Source organism: Schistocerca nitens, chromosome 4 (assembly GCF_023898315.1).
Source record: "Schistocerca nitens isolate TAMUIC-IGC-003100 chromosome 4, iqSchNite1.1, whole genome shotgun sequence".
Classification (NCBI taxonomy): domain Eukaryota; kingdom Metazoa; phylum Arthropoda; class Insecta; order Orthoptera; family Acrididae; genus Schistocerca; species Schistocerca nitens.
The window spans coordinates 962,628,844-962,646,158 of NC_064617.1; the positions used below are offsets into that span (position 1 = coordinate 962,628,844).

Here is a 17,315-nt window from a genome sequence, read left to right on the forward strand (position 1 = left end):
GCGTGGAGTCTACTGTCACATGAACAAGGATATTTATTTTAATATTCACACCTTTATTTCACATCTGTGGACACTCCCTTCTTCCAAACCGATTATAGCCGTGGTCACAGCGCTATAGGGATACTTTGCAGGTTCGACGAACACTCAGGCACGTAATCTCACCTTGATTGTTCGGCTAAGTCACCCGATCTTAATCGCATAGAAAATGGCTGGAATATTAGGAGCAGCGGGCAAAACGTAGCAATCCACATTCCCGTAGTTTTGTAACTCTGCTTGATTTGATTATCAGTGAGTGGTTCAGTGAATGTGACATAGCTAACGAAACTTGTGGATTCCCCTGACTTAATGCAAGAGGCGGTGCTCACGAAGAGTTAAGAAAAAATAGTGACGTCGTTACAAACTACTAAAAGTAGTTTTGCAATGGTGCATTTAATTTATGAGACATACTTAGTGTAGAAAATTGATTTTTGGCTGCAATCAATAAACATATGTTGTCACACTTCATCGATGAGTAACTATTTTTGGTTTTCACCTAAGACTCAGTGCAATAGATCCATTCCGTAATAATCCTCTTCCGATGTACGCTGAAACACGGTTTACTTGCAATCATAAAATCTACCGCTGCTTGTTAAATCGCAGTTCAACGCATAAACTACACCAACGTACTATATGCCTTGACTTTCTAACATATTCAAAGGTGACAAACGTAGCAAATGAAAACTGTGTTTCGCAAGGAGACTCGAATCCAAGACGTTACCATTCGAGAGCAGTGGTCTTACCGAGTGAGCTACTCAGATATAACTCGTGGCCAGCTCTCACATATTTACCTGCACCAGTATCTCGCTTGTAATTTCCAATTTGATTGAAGTTAAATTGTGAGGCGTGAGTCATGCCTGAGTAGCCCAGTCGGCGAGAGAATTTCCCTCGAACTGCATGGTTCTGGATTCGAGTCACGCTCCGGAACACAGTTTTAATCTGTCAAGAATTTTCAACACAGTGCAGCTTTCGCTGCAGAACGAGACATTCGTCCAATGTTAGAAAATTCGATGCATAGGCACACTCGGTACATTGGTCTACACTTTCGAAGCATTTCCCGCGACTCTTTTCAGCCACTCAAAGATACTAGCACCTTCGACACGCTATGTGGCGAATGTTATGTCTAAGTGATGTACTTCCTGTTTGGACTAAATGGCTCTGAGCACTATGGGACTCAACTGCTGTGGTCATAAGTCCCCTAGAACTTAGAACTACTTAAAGCTAACTAACCTAAGGACATCACACACATCCATGCCCGAGGCAGGATTCGAACCTGCGACCGTAGCGGTCGTGCGGTTCCAGACTGTAGCGCCTTTAACCGCTCGGCCACTCCGGCCGGCTTTTCGTGGGACTATGCGCGGCAATTCTACTTGGTCATTTAATGAGACAGTACGAGGAGCGGTCGAAAAGATTCTAGCGCGAGATAGTTACCGTAATGTCTCGCACAAGCAACAACACCTACTTCTATGGTGACCCTTTTTGGGAATGCATGTGAAATTTCGCGGCTCCAGCTTCGTTGGTTTTGCCGCTAGGAATCGTAGTGAGCCGTAGTGTAAGCAAAATGGCGAATATCGAGAGAATGAACAACCGTGCTGTAATTGAATATCTACATTTTAGGGAATGACACCCAATGAAATGGAGGAGTAAATGGTGAATAAACTTAAGGTCAGTGCTCCGTCTGATGCAGCAGTGAAAAACTGGGTGTCAGAGTTCAAGCATGGAAGAACGAGTGCGGAAGATGCGCCAAGGAGCGGAAGGTCTGTCATCGTTGCCACTGATGAAACAGTGACTGCAGTTCACGATACGATTTTTGCAGAATCGTCGAACAACGTTGCAGCACACTGAAACCACATTTGGAATATCCCATTGGCGTGCTCATGACATTGTTGTGGATATTTTGGGAATGCGGAAAGTTTCGGTGGATCCTGAAAGACTCGAATGCAGATCTGAGACGGGAGCGTCTGCAATGTTGTGAAGAAATCGTCCGCCAATCTGAAGCGGATGATGACGGCTTTCTTACAAGGTACGTGACAATGAACGAAATGTGGGTTCACCACTATGATCCTGAGACAAAACAACAGTCAAAACAAACATCCTTCATCCCCTACTCAAAAAAAATTCCGGGTGCAGAAATCAGTCGGTAAGGTGATAGCATCGGTCTTTTGGAATGGAGAAAGGGTAAGTATGGTGGATTACTTGGAAAAGGGCATAACTATTGCACCCTCCTGCGCCTTTTGAGAGAAGAGATAAAGAAAAAAAGGCGCGGAAAACTGGCGCGCGGAATTCTTTTGCATCAGGACAACACACCGGCGCAGAAAGTCCTCGCAACAGCGGAAACTGCTTGACTTCGGGTTAGAATTGTTTCGTCATCCACCATATGCTCCAGATTTGCCTCCATCGTACTTTTTCAGCTGTCCTCATCGAGGTATATCAGCAACATCTGTCGGCAGCTGAGGGTTTCAGTTAATTACCAGCCTTACTAGTGCCCCACGCACGAAATAATAAATAGCCGCCGGCTAGGTTAGTTAGGTTTAAGTAGTTCTAAGTCTAGTGGACTGATGACCTCAGATGTTAAGTCCCATAGTGCTTAGAGCCATTTGATTTGAATAAATAGCCCCCCATTCCGCAGCTCACACGGTGCACACCCTGCTGATAGTGAAGTCTCGCTCAAGCAGGCTGTTCTTGCGTTTCAGAGTGTTCCACAAGATGCTGTACCAGGCGCCGAGCCCGCAGCGAAAGAAGGAGCAGGCTCCCAAGGAGAACAAGTTGCGGCTCTTCCTCAAGCGCAGCAGTGAGCCGCTGCTCAACCTGCAGAACGCCGCGCAACAGGTACGACAGCGACTTCTGCCCGCTCAACAGGTGACCTCCGGTGCTCACTCAAGCACGACACGCCACGCCTCCAGGCCGCCAAACCCTCGTGCTGTCAGCTACGCCCGCTCCTCGACCCATTCACACGTTCTGCCACACACTCTACGACTACCATTCTCACCGACAATCCTGGCAGTCATCACCATCCATCTCCCCGTTTCTCAACAAACCGCTTCATCTCCCAGAAAGACCACCCTCAGAACACCCTAAACCAACCTCCACTATCGTATCCGTTCTCCAGCATGCCTCGTATACTACCGTAAACCTTCTTTGTTCCATTATACAGTAATATTGTTGCGTAGACAATTGTGTATGCAAATTTGAAGAGTGTCGTGTTGTAAGAGTCACAACAAATAAGCAATTGTGTGTGTAGTGTTTACAACTGTAGTACTGTTTAGGTTACTACTTTCATCGCCTTTATATAGCACCACTTCCCCTCCATCAGATATCGGTGATTTCGCAGCTGCCAGAAACATCTGCCAGCTATATTGTTCCAAGCAGAGCCCTAGTAAAGACAAGTATCGAATTTGTACCGTCAGTGGACGAAAGAAATGAGATTTCTGTTTTACGTCACTGAGGCACGACGAGTTTATGTCCATGTTTTCTCTGTTTTTAGCGCTTTACATGTCTCTAGACGTCTGGTGATGGATACAAACGTCTGTTCACTATATAATGGCAGTCCTCAAAATAAACAGGCGGGAAGGAAAGTGCTACACCGTGAACACCCTACCGACGTGATATTACAGTATTTCCGTGTCTGTCGGAAATGTTGATAAAAATTTCATCCTTATGCGAGCTAATTTTCAGTAGAGAACAAGTCTGTCTTACAGAGAATGGTGAAAGCAGATGGTAGTTGTTGAATGCGTGTAACGTTACTGAAATTTTTAGGTGCTGAACGCAACACGGCACGCCCAAGGGACGTGCATATGCGGCTTATCACCATATTTCGAACATTGAGAATGATCGAGTCATTGCCATGGCGGGCACAGGAGCATCGTACCAACAGAGGGCACAGACATTTAACTGTGTGCTATGACTGCAAAAGGAGTGGTAAAGAGATGACCTAAGGACAGCAGTGAGATCGAAGAGTAGGCATATGCCATTCGAGAAGGATCACACCACTAACAGATCATTAAGACTGTCCGACTGATTGCATCTAACGTATGACAGACAACAATTGGAATCAGTACATAAGTCACATGTAAACTGTCGCTACAAACACACTGGGCAACGTTGCGCAGTAGTTACCACACTGGCATAGCATTCGGGAGGACGAGGATTCAAATCAGCACCCGACCATTCAGATTTAGAATTTCCGTGAATGCGATGAACAGCTACAGGCATTTGCCTACGTGGTTCTTGAGAAAGGGCACAGCCGATTTCCTTCCCAATTCTTGACACCGTCCGGTCTTGGCCTCCGTCCCTGATGACTTCGGTGTCGACAGGACGTTAAACCACATTCTTCCTTCCTTTCACCACAAACGACCACGAACAAGTTACTAGTAACATGACTGACAAGGCGACCCTCCATACTGTAAATAACGGATTTTGATGCGCTTCAAATATGTTGCAGAGGCACTTGCCGTGAGTACCTGGCTATCCGGTTTTTGAGCGACGGGCCGTGTTTTTTTGAGAAAATCGATTTTGAAGTTCATTGCTCACTTTTTATATGCTAACATTACACATATCCCGAGCAAGTCAGTGTAGCGCGGCGGTAAAGGTACATGGCTACCACGCTAGAGGTACCGTGTTCGAATCCTACTTTTGTATTTTTTTTTTCAAAATCAACCGAATTTTTGAATTTTATTTTAAAGAATATCAACAAACAGTGAAAGGCGAGCGAAATTGTAAATATATGTTCAGTTAGTAGTTCTTTCAAATATTCATTCCGTTTGTGGTTCGCAGTTGGAGTTCCAAATGTTCGTACAACGGTCGCTTCTTGTATTACCTGAAATCGATCTCTTCCCATTATTGCCCCCTCTCCCGTGAATACCGTTAGCCGTAACGGGAACCCCGGCTCCCAGTCGCGGCCAATGAGGATGCGGGTTGCATTCCTTTACGATCGGCAATTGCTCGCAAAGCGTCTCTAGTGCCGTGTGTTAGAAAAATTCTGTGAAATGGAAGAACCAAGTGTAGTGCAGCCAGACGAACATCCACAAGTAGAGGAGTTGAACGAAAAATCAAAAGGCGAAATCACAAATGCCATTAAATACGCCGAAAATCTACTCCACGATGTGAATGTCGTAACGAATACGCCCCCTAGCGTGATCTCTGCCAAATCCGTTGCAATTAGCGATGAGATATGTATCGCAATACAGGATCTCTTGGCCGAAAGACAGATCATTATTGATGATGAATTGGTAGATTTCAACGAATAAGATGAATTGGGAGAGTGTGATGCGAACCACAAACGGAATGAATATTTGAAAAAATTAATAACTGAATACATATTTATAATTTCGCACACCTTACACTGTTTGTTGATATTCTTTGAAATTAAATTGAAAAATTCCATCGATTTTTGAAAAAAAAAAAAAAAGTACACGAGCAGGATTCGAACACGCTACCGCCAGCGCGGTAACTCTGATCCTTTACCGCTGCGCTAGGCTGACTTGTTCGGATTACATGTATTGTTACACATATAAACAGCGCGCAACGAACTTCAAAATCGATATTCTCAAAAACCAAGGTCCGTCACTAAATAACCGGATAGCCACGTACTCAGGGTAAGTGTCTCCACAACATATCTGAAGCGCATCAAAATCCGTGATTTACAGTATGGAGGGTCCCCTTGTGAGATCTCGAATGGTCCATGAGTCATTTATCGCTGGTACCGTACCACAGACAACAGGGTCCTTCATGATGGACGTCACCTTCGCTGACGCTTGGAATATTTACGTACACCACGACTCTGTAATGGACCAAGCGATAGCTGTAATAACAACTGCCTTTTCTTATCCAGGTTGCAGCTATTTTTCGGCTATCTGATTTGGTTTTGATTATGGTGTTCAGTGCAACTCAATAATGCAGCATCTGCATGATCAAAAGCAGTCGGACCGGATAGCCGAGCGGGTTAGCATACCGCTTCCGCGATTCGTGAAGGCACGCGGACCCGTTTGATAGAATCTGCCTGGCGAATCAGCAATGAGAGCTCGTGCGAGGGCCTGCTTGGTAGTGGTTTCTGGCGGTTTCCCACGTCCGATTAGGTGAATACCAGGCTGGCTCCCACGTCCCGCCCAAGTTACTCGAATCGCAAACATTTTGAACATATTTTCACACTTTCACATTGGATTGCACTAGACGCAGGTGTGGGGGGTGGGGAAGTGGAAGGGGGGAAATGGTGGTGACAGGAAGGATATTCGACCACGCTCTACCACTGACATTGCCGAATACAGGCTAAAATGCCGACCTTGTGAAGATAAGACCAGTAAAAGGAGTAGAAGATTGTCAAAATCAAAAGTTATTGGCTATAGAAATCCGCATTCTACATAGACAAATGGCTCACTATTTCTTGCTGCGTCAGGGTTGTAAAAGCGTATACTTTCCATCCCTACCAGTAGGCTGGGCCACAACCACTACCATCTTCAGTCTCTACCCCCGCCCCAGCTGTTCTCCACCTTTCGTCGCACTGGATGAAACTGACTCGTCGCAAAATAAAACTTGCCACGTTCGTGCCATTACTACACATTAACTTCAGCTCTGAACACAACGCTCCTGTCAGAAACCTGAAAGGCGACTAAACTTCAGCGAGAAGCCAGTACCGACACATATTTACTTGATACTTTATCAGACTTTTCCACTCATCAGCATTTGCCTGTTCTCAGACGCCACAAACTTGTATTCTGCCAATCTTCTTCCGCCGGACCTCTCCTTTCCACAGCTTTCCCTATAGTTCCTGTCTAAATTGCTCTCGGCCTCCCACGGCTCCCAGTGCGTACATACGTAAAAATTATGAATAATTATTCCTTAATAATTTTCCAGTTGAGATATAAATGAGAAAAATCTAGTAACTAAGTATGCGTTCCATCGGCAGGTTACAACAGTGACAGAGTTAACCAAGGGAAAGGTAACTGAGGAAATTAAGACTGTTGTTTGAAATCACGCTGTTCGCAGTTCTGTCTAGTGGATAGTTCACGTACTTGGTATTCCATAGTAAAACTGAGTTCGGCGATGTGATGCCAGATAGCTCCCTGATATAGGTTCCCGAAAAATGTTGTGGCAGATAGCTTACAGTTGGAGCAGAGTTAGCAATTTATACTAAATTATGGAAATAATAATTCGTAGGTACAAATCTCCTTTATGGATGTTGCATGGCAGTTTATTTAAATTAAATTCCGAGTCATCGTTACAGCGATAAGATCGGATAATAAAATGTCTTTCCAGCAAGTCTTCCAAGCTATATTGGTCATTTTTACAAGACTAGGGTGTCAGTTGGTATTTTAGCAGGATAATACAAGACCCCACACAAAATTTGGCACCACAAACAAGTATGTACTGCCCCTTGACTGGCCTGCCCCGTATCTGTTAGAGCATGCCTGGGAAACGATGGGGAAACGATGGGGAGACGAATAATGTCATCCTACACTCAAGTGAGCAATCTTTATGAATTGACGCAGAATGTGTTTCAGACATTGCAAGAAATTAGTCGACCTTTCGAGGATGTTCGCTTCGATACCACAACGAATACATGAATGTGATCGCCCAGCTGGAGGCACACAACATACTGATGTTGATGGGTCAGTTCTGAATGGCCTGAAAGTTTTATCATTCAATACCCATTATGCGATGAACTCCACCACAAAATTCGTTAAATATACGACTGGTGCTTCAGGATGTAACATTTTCCATTTCCGCCAGTGAAATTTTGGAAGTTGAGATCGAAGGCAAAGCAGGTGTAATAAAAATGGAAGATCGCCTCTGCAGTTCAGTATGTGTTATTATTTGTCTTTGAGGCACTGTATCCATCTTCAGACGTGGTACAATTGTTGCACAAAGCAGCAGCGCGCGATGCAGCAGGCAATAAGTAAGTGACGCGACACTTCAACATTTCCTGGTCTGATACTCGATACATACCTCACGCGGTAGTCAGCCAGGTGTTGTTGCAAAAATTTAGCCTCTGACACGGCTGGATCTCTCTTCAAGACATACGGGGTGTTTCCGTAAGAGCGTGCAGAAATGTAACAGCACATAGAGAATGCTCCACTGAACAATTTGAGGTACGGAACCTGGCGTCAGAGAAGCCAGCTTAAGGAGACATGGAAGTAAACTTGTCTACCGCTTTGCCTAGCATTACTCTTTTCCTGCCCATTTACAACTAAAATGCGTAAAACTTTACACATACAGTGCTGTTTATTTACAGGCACATTATTTACATCCTGCAAGGAAACAAGGAGGACGAGCCTGATTGCTAGGAAATCGTGATACAGATTTTGTTTACTTTACTTGTCCATAAGGTGGCTCTGTTGTAATGTATTTACGTTGTCCCATGACAGGACGTGCTACTAGTTAACGACAGACCCATTCAGTACTCAGTCACTGGCGTGGACCTTGTGTATGGGGAAGTACGTTGCAATGCTCTCTAAGCTGAAAGGCTGTACAAGCTGTTCATTTGAAAAATGAAATGAGCGACCTGGCAACATGAGGACCAACCGCACACCCGATTTTGGAGAGCACATCCTGGAACTTGTTGTTGCGGACCCCACTACAAGTATTCATCGTATTGCACCTGAAATGGGTGCTGCGCATACTACCGTGTGGCGAGTACTACACGGACGACAGTTACTCCCATATCATCCACAACGAGTCCATGCAATGGTTGTGACTGACTTTGCACCAAGGGTTGCATTGTGTTGTGGTTGCTCCAACTATGGATTGATCGACCATGTTATTGTTCTGGTCTTCAGACCACAAACTGGTTTGATGCATCTCTCCGTGTTACTCTATGCTGTGCATGCTACTTCAACCTGTGCAAGCTTCTTCATCTCCCAGTACTTACTTACAACGTACATCCTTCTGAATCTGCTTAGTGTATTCATCTCTTGGTTTCCCTCTATGATTTTTACCCTGCACGCTGCCCTCCAATGCTAAATTTGTCATCCCTTGATGCCTCAGAACATGTCCTACCAACCGATCCATTCTTCTTGTCAAATTGTGCCACAAACTCCTCTTCTCCCCAATTCTATTCAGTACCTCCTCATTAGTTATGTGATCTACCCGTTTAATCTTCAGCATTCTTCTGTAGCACCACGTCGACCATATTTCCTCCAAATTGTGCTGTTTACTGACGACGCCTCATCTGATCTTGCTGGCATTTCGAACAGCGACGTGTGGGATGAGGAAAATCCTAGCACTGTGGTAGGGTCACACTATCAAGACAGTTTTGCTGTGAATATCTCGGCCGGCTTTGTAGGCGACAATCTCATCTGGCCATATTTTCTACCTGGCCACCTGAATGGTCACCTGCACTTCACGTCCGTGCAAAGAGTTCTGCCTGAGTTGTTAGAGAACGTAGCCTAGGTTGTTCGTGAGAGGTCGTGGACACAACACGTCGGTGCACCGCCTCACTTCAGTATGGATGTCCAGAACTATCTCAGTGCTGTATTTCCTTGCTCTTGGATTGGATGGAGAGGTCATATTCCACGGCCTGAGAGGTCACTTGGCCTGAATCTGCTTGATAATTTTTTCTTTGGGGATACCTAAGTCACTTGTCTGTGAGACCCCAGTGGATACGGAGATGGAACTAGTTGTCAGAATTGTAGCTGTCTGTGATGTGATTGGTAACACACCAGTGATATTTCTCAGGATGCGTCAGAAACTTGTTCGCCGATGTCATGCGTGCATTGAGGTTGATGGCTGTCAGATCCAGCACATTTCGTAAGACACAGTTGATATGGTACGTTCATTCTGTCAGTGATGGTATTTGCAGTTAACTGTTACTAATGTAAATAAAGAAGTACACAGTAATGTGATTTTATTTCTATTATCTCCTCAAGCTGGCTTCTCCGATCTCATACATTCTACCTCAAATTGTTCTCTAGAGCATCCTCTACGTCCTGTTAAGTTTTTGCTCGCCCTTACGGATACACCCTGTATGTGGCTATATATATCAAAAATTACACAATCACGTTGTCTGCAATGGAGAAGGAGTTTGCTCCCATCAAAAAGTCGGAATAATCTAATGCAGTGGTCGTCAAACGTTTTTGCTCAGCAGCCAATAACGACACTGTGGGGCGGCACCTCGGATAGCATATAATCGATCATTAATCGGTAACCTACATACATTAGTAAGTTATGAGCTCTCAACAGACTAGCTATAGTAAGGGCGCGATAAGTTGCCCGCCGGTTCCTAAGTACTGACCGCTAAAAGTCGGCACCATTCGGAACACTTCGTGTCGACTATTCTCTGTTTCACATTGCTCCCAACATCAGCGACCCCAAAGTTGTGACAGTGAAACTGCCTGATGAAGGCAGCGATCGTATTTCGCACTTTATAATTGATCGCAGTTTATCAAATAATTCAGTGTTGTCGGTTTCGACTTTCTGCGTAATGATTTGATGATGGCTGAAACCCGTAACACTATGTATTACGCTTGTACAATAAATTATCGAGCAAGCTGGGCATTTATTATGGTAGCTCGGTTGGCTATTCACATGATAAGTTGTTGCCTCCATGACTTTTTGAGATTGATCGAAATAAAATGAAACTGTAAATGAAGTGGTTGGGGATACTCGGTAAGCCCCCTCACCAATGGCAAACCAAGACAAAATTGTTGAGGCTTTCGTGGCCACTTGTTGACAAACTGCCTGCTGGCTTCTGTCTCGGGTTCTTCGGCCGACGTTCATCTAATGATTTTTCTGACGTTTCGCCAGCACGAGTGGCTGGCATTGTCAAAGCTTCACCCTCCATTGCCGGTGGTGAACTGGAGCCGAGCTCGCGGCCGCAGATTATATGTTCCTGGCGTGCCAACGTCCGAGGGCTTCTCCGCGGTCATTTCCGGTGTGGTTCTTCTCTTGCTACCTGCGACGGTCGTTCGCTGCAGTACGGGTAGCCAGGATTCGTTTACCTTAAGGCTTTCCTCTTTCTTGTTGAAGCCGTTCGCGTGTTTTTGGATTTCTACAGCTTCTCTGAACAAGCGCGTATGATAGTGCTCCTCTACAGCCAGAACTTCCGTGTCGGCGAATTTTATTACGTGGTCGGTCTCATTCAGTGCATGCTCTGCCACGGCCGATTTCTCCACCTGCGCCTACCTGCAATGTTGCTTATGTTCTTTGATCCTGGAGTTGATTGATCGTCCAGTCATTCCGACATAAACTTTTCCGCATGTGCATGGTATACGGTATATTCCCGACATTGCAAGTAGGCCTCTTTTCTCCTTCGCCGATCTAGGACACTCTTTGATCTTCCTTGTCGGTTTGAAGATCGTCTTTACGCCATGTTTGCGCAATATAGACGATTTTCAAACCGACAAGGAACATCAAAGAGTGTCTTAGGTCGGCGAAGGAGAAAAGAGACTCACTTGCAATGTCGGGAATATACCGTATACCATGCACATGCGGAAAAGTTTATGTCGGAATGACTGGACGATCAATCAACACCAGGATCAAAGAGCATAAGCGACATTGCAGGTTGGCGCAGTTGGAGAAATCGGCCGTGGCGGAGCACGCACTGAATGAGACCGACCACGTAATAAAATTCGCCGACACGGAAGTTCTGGCTGTAGAGAAGCACTATCACACGCGCTTGTTCGGAGAAGCTGTAGAAATACAAAAACACGCGAACAGTTTGAACAAGAAAGAGGAAAGCCTTAAGGTAAACGGATCCTGGCTTCCCGTACTGCAGCGAACGACCGTCGCAGGTAGCAAGAGGAGAACCGCACCGGAAATGACCGCGGAGAAGCCCTCGGACGTTGGCGCGCCACGTACATATAGTCTGCGGCCGCGAGCTCGGCTCCAGTTCACCACCGGCAATGGGGGGTGAAGCTTCGACAATGCCAGCCACTCGTGCTGGCGAAACGTCGGAAAAATCATTAGATGAACGTCGGCGAAGACCCCGAGACAGAAGCCAATAGGTAGTTTGTCAACATAAGAGAAGGTACGCGTTCGTTACCTTGACTGCTACAAAACATTAACTGCTAAGTAATCCAAAATATCCCTTCGTAAGCTGGAGTTTTCTTTGAAATAATAATCAGGGGAGAAAGATACAAAGATCTTGGATATCTTCGGGCATGTTCCACTCAGCATTTGGATAAATGTATTCAGCCAGTGGATTATTTACAGCTCATAGAACATGCGTATTGTCTTCAGAGCTCAGATACGTAACTAATCAATGTAACATAGCTCGCAATATAGTGCAACGTGAGGCTAGCCAATACGGTGGCTAGTGTGCCACTTTTGCTGTCTGTTGTGTCAGAAAAATTCTCATTTGGTTCAACTTCCCAAGCAGAAAAACTGTGGAATTAAGTTGGGAGTCGAGCCCGTCGCCTTTGTCGACAAAAACGGCAATCGTGAAAGCGTCCTGGCGTCTAGATGAATCGCTGACGTACAGGAGACGTCGTAAGTTCGTCAGCAAGTCTGTCCGAACCCAATTTGCTATCTGACGCTCCGACACTGGAGAAGATGGAGTCCCTTGCTTTTGCCTGCCGCAGCGCGCCCTGGTAGGTGTGTGTTTAGTTTGGCTCCTGTGTTCCCCTGTGGTGAGTGTGTGTCTGCCTCCGTGTGTGTGCGTGTGTCTGCGCTGCCCTGTCGCTCGCTTCACATGTGGTTGACGTGTTGCTTGCCTTCTACCCACAGCGAGGCTTCTCCCAGCAACTGGCGCCAATCCAAGAGGTAATTACTGGAGGGGCGTCCTCGGCTGGCGGGGACGCAGCGACGGTACCAAAAGTGACGCCAAAACCAGGCCCTCTCTGGCCACCGGCTAACCACCAGTAACAGCCGCGTGGGGTAGTCGCTGCCCAGTGTGGCAGGCGTTAGCGATACATTACAGTCCACGTCTCAGACCGGTTTACAGCCGTTCATAGTCTCTGCATGTCAAGTTAAACCAGACATGGGCCGTACGGTTTCTATATGCGTGTGTTTTTACTTTCTACCTTCAGTTCTGTTTCTCTGTCCGTCTAACATACCAGCTTCCCAACGAGAATGGCATAGCTTCAAGGAGGGAAACGACAACGAACGCCAAGCTATTAAAACAGTCCATCTTTTGATTTGCAGCTCCTTGTATTGGCCGTGTTTGCAGTTAAAAGTTTTGGGATTTGAGGTCCGCCAGTTACGCAAAACACCGTTTTTCTCAGTACCCAAAGATGTTTCGGCACCACTGTGCCATCATCAGTGGGTTTTCGTTTTTATTTATTCTGCAACGTCAACATTTTTATTAGATGATTATAAAATTATGTGCATTTTTAGTCCAAGCAACAGATCTTTTCTTTTTGTAAATACCTTTACATTTGGTGAGCATGAATTTTCTGAACCACTTCTGTGTTAATTATCCTAAAAATATTAAAACAGTTTGCACACGTCCAATTGTGCTGTGACTAGTCTCATGGTTCTATGAAATATCTGTTGTGAAAGGGGTAGCTTTGTAGGTAAGCTGTAGTAAAGAGTTCCAGATGTCGTAGAAACTTGAATGCCTTTCCTGTACTACCTCTTATTGGATACAGAACAAAACAGAAATAATGTTTTCTAGGGATACCCACTTTCAGCCCGCTTAAGGTACATCAAGGAAGACTGAGTGTTGATTTAACATGATAATTCCTGCTTACGGCTGTCAATAATCTTTTTTTTTTAATTTTTGTAATAACTAACGATAAATTCACATTTCAAACCAAATTAAAAACAAAAAAATGTAAGGTATGAAATAATTTTTGACAATTGTAAAGGGAAATGGCCATATTTAATAATGACGTGAAAAAAATGTTCAAATGTGTGTGAAATCTTATGGGACTTAATTGCTAAGGTCATCAGTCCCTAAGCTTACACACTACTTAACCTAAATTTTCCTAAGGACAAACACACACACACCAATGCCCGAGGGAGGTCTCGAACCTCCGGCGGGACCAGCCGTATAGTCCATGACTGCAGCGCCTAAGACCGCTCGGCTAATCCCGCGCGGCAATGACGTGAAGACTGTGCCTCTATTCGACATTAAATTATTGAAGAATGACGAGTTTTTAACGTCATTCTGTCATTAAAATACTGAGCACAAGCTCAGAGTGGCCAAAAGCGGAGGCAGGAAATCAGTTTTGGCACTCTCACATATTAAGAAAATCCTCACATTTCCTTTAACTGATTTGTACCTCCAATCGCTGTGCTTTTAAATAACAAAGGAGGTCAACAGAATAATTGTAGTTAGTAAAAGATACATTTATACACAGTATATTTAGATATGCCATCAGCTGCTATTAGTTTCAATGTACATGGACCACTTTCTGGCACCTGATAATGGTAAACAAATTAGACCACGACGTCAATATCAAATCAGTAAAATTTATAAAAATAATTTAATTAAAATTCTTAGAATATATTGCATGAACCGTAGATCATACCGAGGTAGAGTTGCTTGCACGCCTCATGGAGACAGATGGCCATAACGTAGGTGCAAATTCTATTTGAAGACACTAGACGAATATGTAGTTCTGAAGAGAGGCAGCAGCCTTTTCAGGTCTTGCAGAGGTAACTCTGGATCACTGACTGATCTAGATTTGTAACATTAACCAACATGTTAATGTAACAACGCAAAACTGGTAGAAGACGACATCGGGGTGGATCAATTTTTGTTCCGGAGAAATGTTGGCATATTCGAGGCAAAACTGAGCCTACAACTTATCTTAGAAGACAGGTTAATGAAAGTCAAACCTGCGTTAATACCATTTGTAGACTAACGGAAAATTTTTGATAATGATAACTGGAATATTCTATTTGAAATTCTGATGGTAGCAGTGGTAAAATATAGGTAGCGGAAGGATATGCAGAACTTGTACAGAAGCCAGACAGCAGTCATAACAGTCGAAAGGCGTGAAATGGAAGCAGTAGCTGAGAAGCGAGTGAGACTGGGATGTGGTCTATTCCCAGTGTTATCCAGTAGCCGGCCGGTGTGGCCGAGCGGTTCTAGGTGCTACAGTCTGGAACCGCGCGACCGCTACGGTCGCAGGCTCGAATCCTGCCTCGGGCATGGATGTGTGTGATGTCTGAAGCGCCTAGAACCGCTCCTCCATCGCGGCCGGCTGAGGTATGTTATTTGGGCTGTAAAGTAATTGATGATCACCGAAGCGCAGAAGATATAAAATGTAGTCTGGCAATGGCAAGGAAAGCGTTTTTGTAGTAGAGAGATTTGTTGGCATCGAATATAAGTGTAGTTATTGGTAGGCTTTGTACGAAAGTGAAATTTGAACGATAACCAGTTCAAACAAGAAAAGAACAGAAGCATTTGGAGCTACAAAAGTATACTGAAGATTAGACGGTAGATCGATAACAATGAGGAATTACTGAATAAAACTGGACAGAGAAGAAATTTGTGGCATAACTTGAGTAAGGGAAAGGACTGGTTCACAAGGCACGTTCTCAGACATCAAGGAATCGTCAATTTGGTATTGGAGGAAGCGTGAAGGGTAAAAAATGTGAAGACAGACCAAGAGACGTATGCAGTAAACAGGTGCGAATAGACGCAGGTTGCAGTAATTCTTCGGAGGTGAAAAGGCTTGCAAAGAATAGAGTAGCTTGAAGAGCTACATCAGATCAGTATTTGGACCGAAAACAACAACAATAACACATATATGTACTTAATTGACAAACGGGCGTTTTAACATCATGCTTTCAGATGTATTAAATATATCTGTCTTAATAATGACATAAACATACAAACATTAGTATCTATATGAACTTTTTATAATTATACACATCGATACTCTCACTGAAAAGGCGGCATAGACATTATTTGGCCTGTGAAGTTAATACTATATGATAAGCATCATCTGAAGCCCTAATGTCTGTCGTATATTCCAATCACAACACCCTGCATGCATAACTAACCTCTTCAAGTTAGTTTCTTTATGCTCATGTCGCAATTGTTCCTAAAATTTTGAACTGTACTGAAGAAAAAAGGATATGACCAACGTAACTAAATGTATATGCCGTCTTTTTAGGGAGAGTCCAGATGTATCCGGTGTGTTTGTGACGTACAGCGTATCTCTCCTAACAGTCATTCTCGTTTCATCCGGTGTTGCGGCAGATATTTCCAAGTTAATTTTTGCAACGTGTAGCTGCAGTCAGCTCAAACAAATACTGCTCATCACATCTTACATGTGACACCCGGTGTCAACTGAAAGTGTGGGTTTCTTTCCCATTACAAATAAAATGACTTTTAAAATGAAATTTTACGCTGCCGTTCGACAAAGTGGTTCCAAATTATTCTAATGCGATATTTCTTTTGTAGATCTGAATTAATGGGGACAGTAAAACACAAAGAATAACCATTGATCCAGCAGCGAAAACTTCGCCCTGGCCTATGCTGCCAACTACAGCCATGTAGCAACGCTACAAAATCGCTGGTGGAGTACTGATTATTCATCCTGTTTTACTGTTCCTGGTGGTACATATCGATAAGACGAATGACGCAGTAGACTAATTTCGGACCGCTCTGTCTAATGGGCACGTAAAATACCACACTGAAAAATCGTTTTATGTCTAATGGCAAACAAACCGACGCTTTCTGTCGACGCTGGACGTCGTATGAAAGGCGTGATGAGTACGATTTATTTGGCCTGACTCCAGCTAGACGTTGCAAAAACGAAATTCAAATTCCTGCCGAAACACAGGAGAAAATGAGTTTGACGGCCAAGGAGAGAGACCCAGTATAATATGAATAGTGACAGTTCTTAATCCTTTGTTCTTTTCTCTTCTTATAGTACACCTTAGACGTTTCACTATGTTTCTTGTCCTTTCTTCAGACAACTTTGTGCTAGTTTCAGTTGCCTTCCTGCGTTAGAGCCCTTCCAGTTATAAAATATTTCCCAGAGAAATCTCACTTTCCAATAATTCTTATTTTTCTTCATCTTCGTTATTTCTTTCCACGCCTTTCCTAAATTCTTGAATTCAAATGATTGTTAATTTCATTTGCCTACGATACTGGAAAATCTACTTGGTGAGGCTGTTGTCATCCGTCCTGTAAATACGTCCAAAAAATATTAATCCTCTCTTCCTTATTGTTTCTGATACGTTATGCAATATATTACAAAAAATTTTATGATTTTATTTACAAGTTGTATAGTGTGACATTGACATTATGGTCTTTTTTATTTATAATGATCAGATGCCAGAAAGTGGTGGATAAAAACCAGCGCTAGTAGCACATTTCAGTGAAATTTGTACAGCTGCGGATGGCGTGTGTAAACTTGTCTCTCATTCAACATATGATAGCTGTG

The 17,315-nt window shown here is 44.0% G+C and overlaps 1 protein-coding gene across 1 annotated transcript in view; it reads left to right on the plus strand.

Annotated features, from left to right (window-relative positions):
• LOC126252874 (serine-enriched protein) overlaps positions 1-17,315 on the plus strand; it is a 237,758-nt gene that overhangs the window by 166,723 nt on the left and 53,720 nt on the right. Inside the window, exons 3-4 of the mRNA XM_049953831.1 lie at positions 2,730-2,865; positions 12,694-12,729. Coding sequence (XP_049809788.1) covers positions 2,730-2,865; positions 12,694-12,729 — 172 coding nt within the window. The remainder of the gene's footprint in view (positions 1-2,729; positions 2,866-12,693; positions 12,730-17,315) is intronic.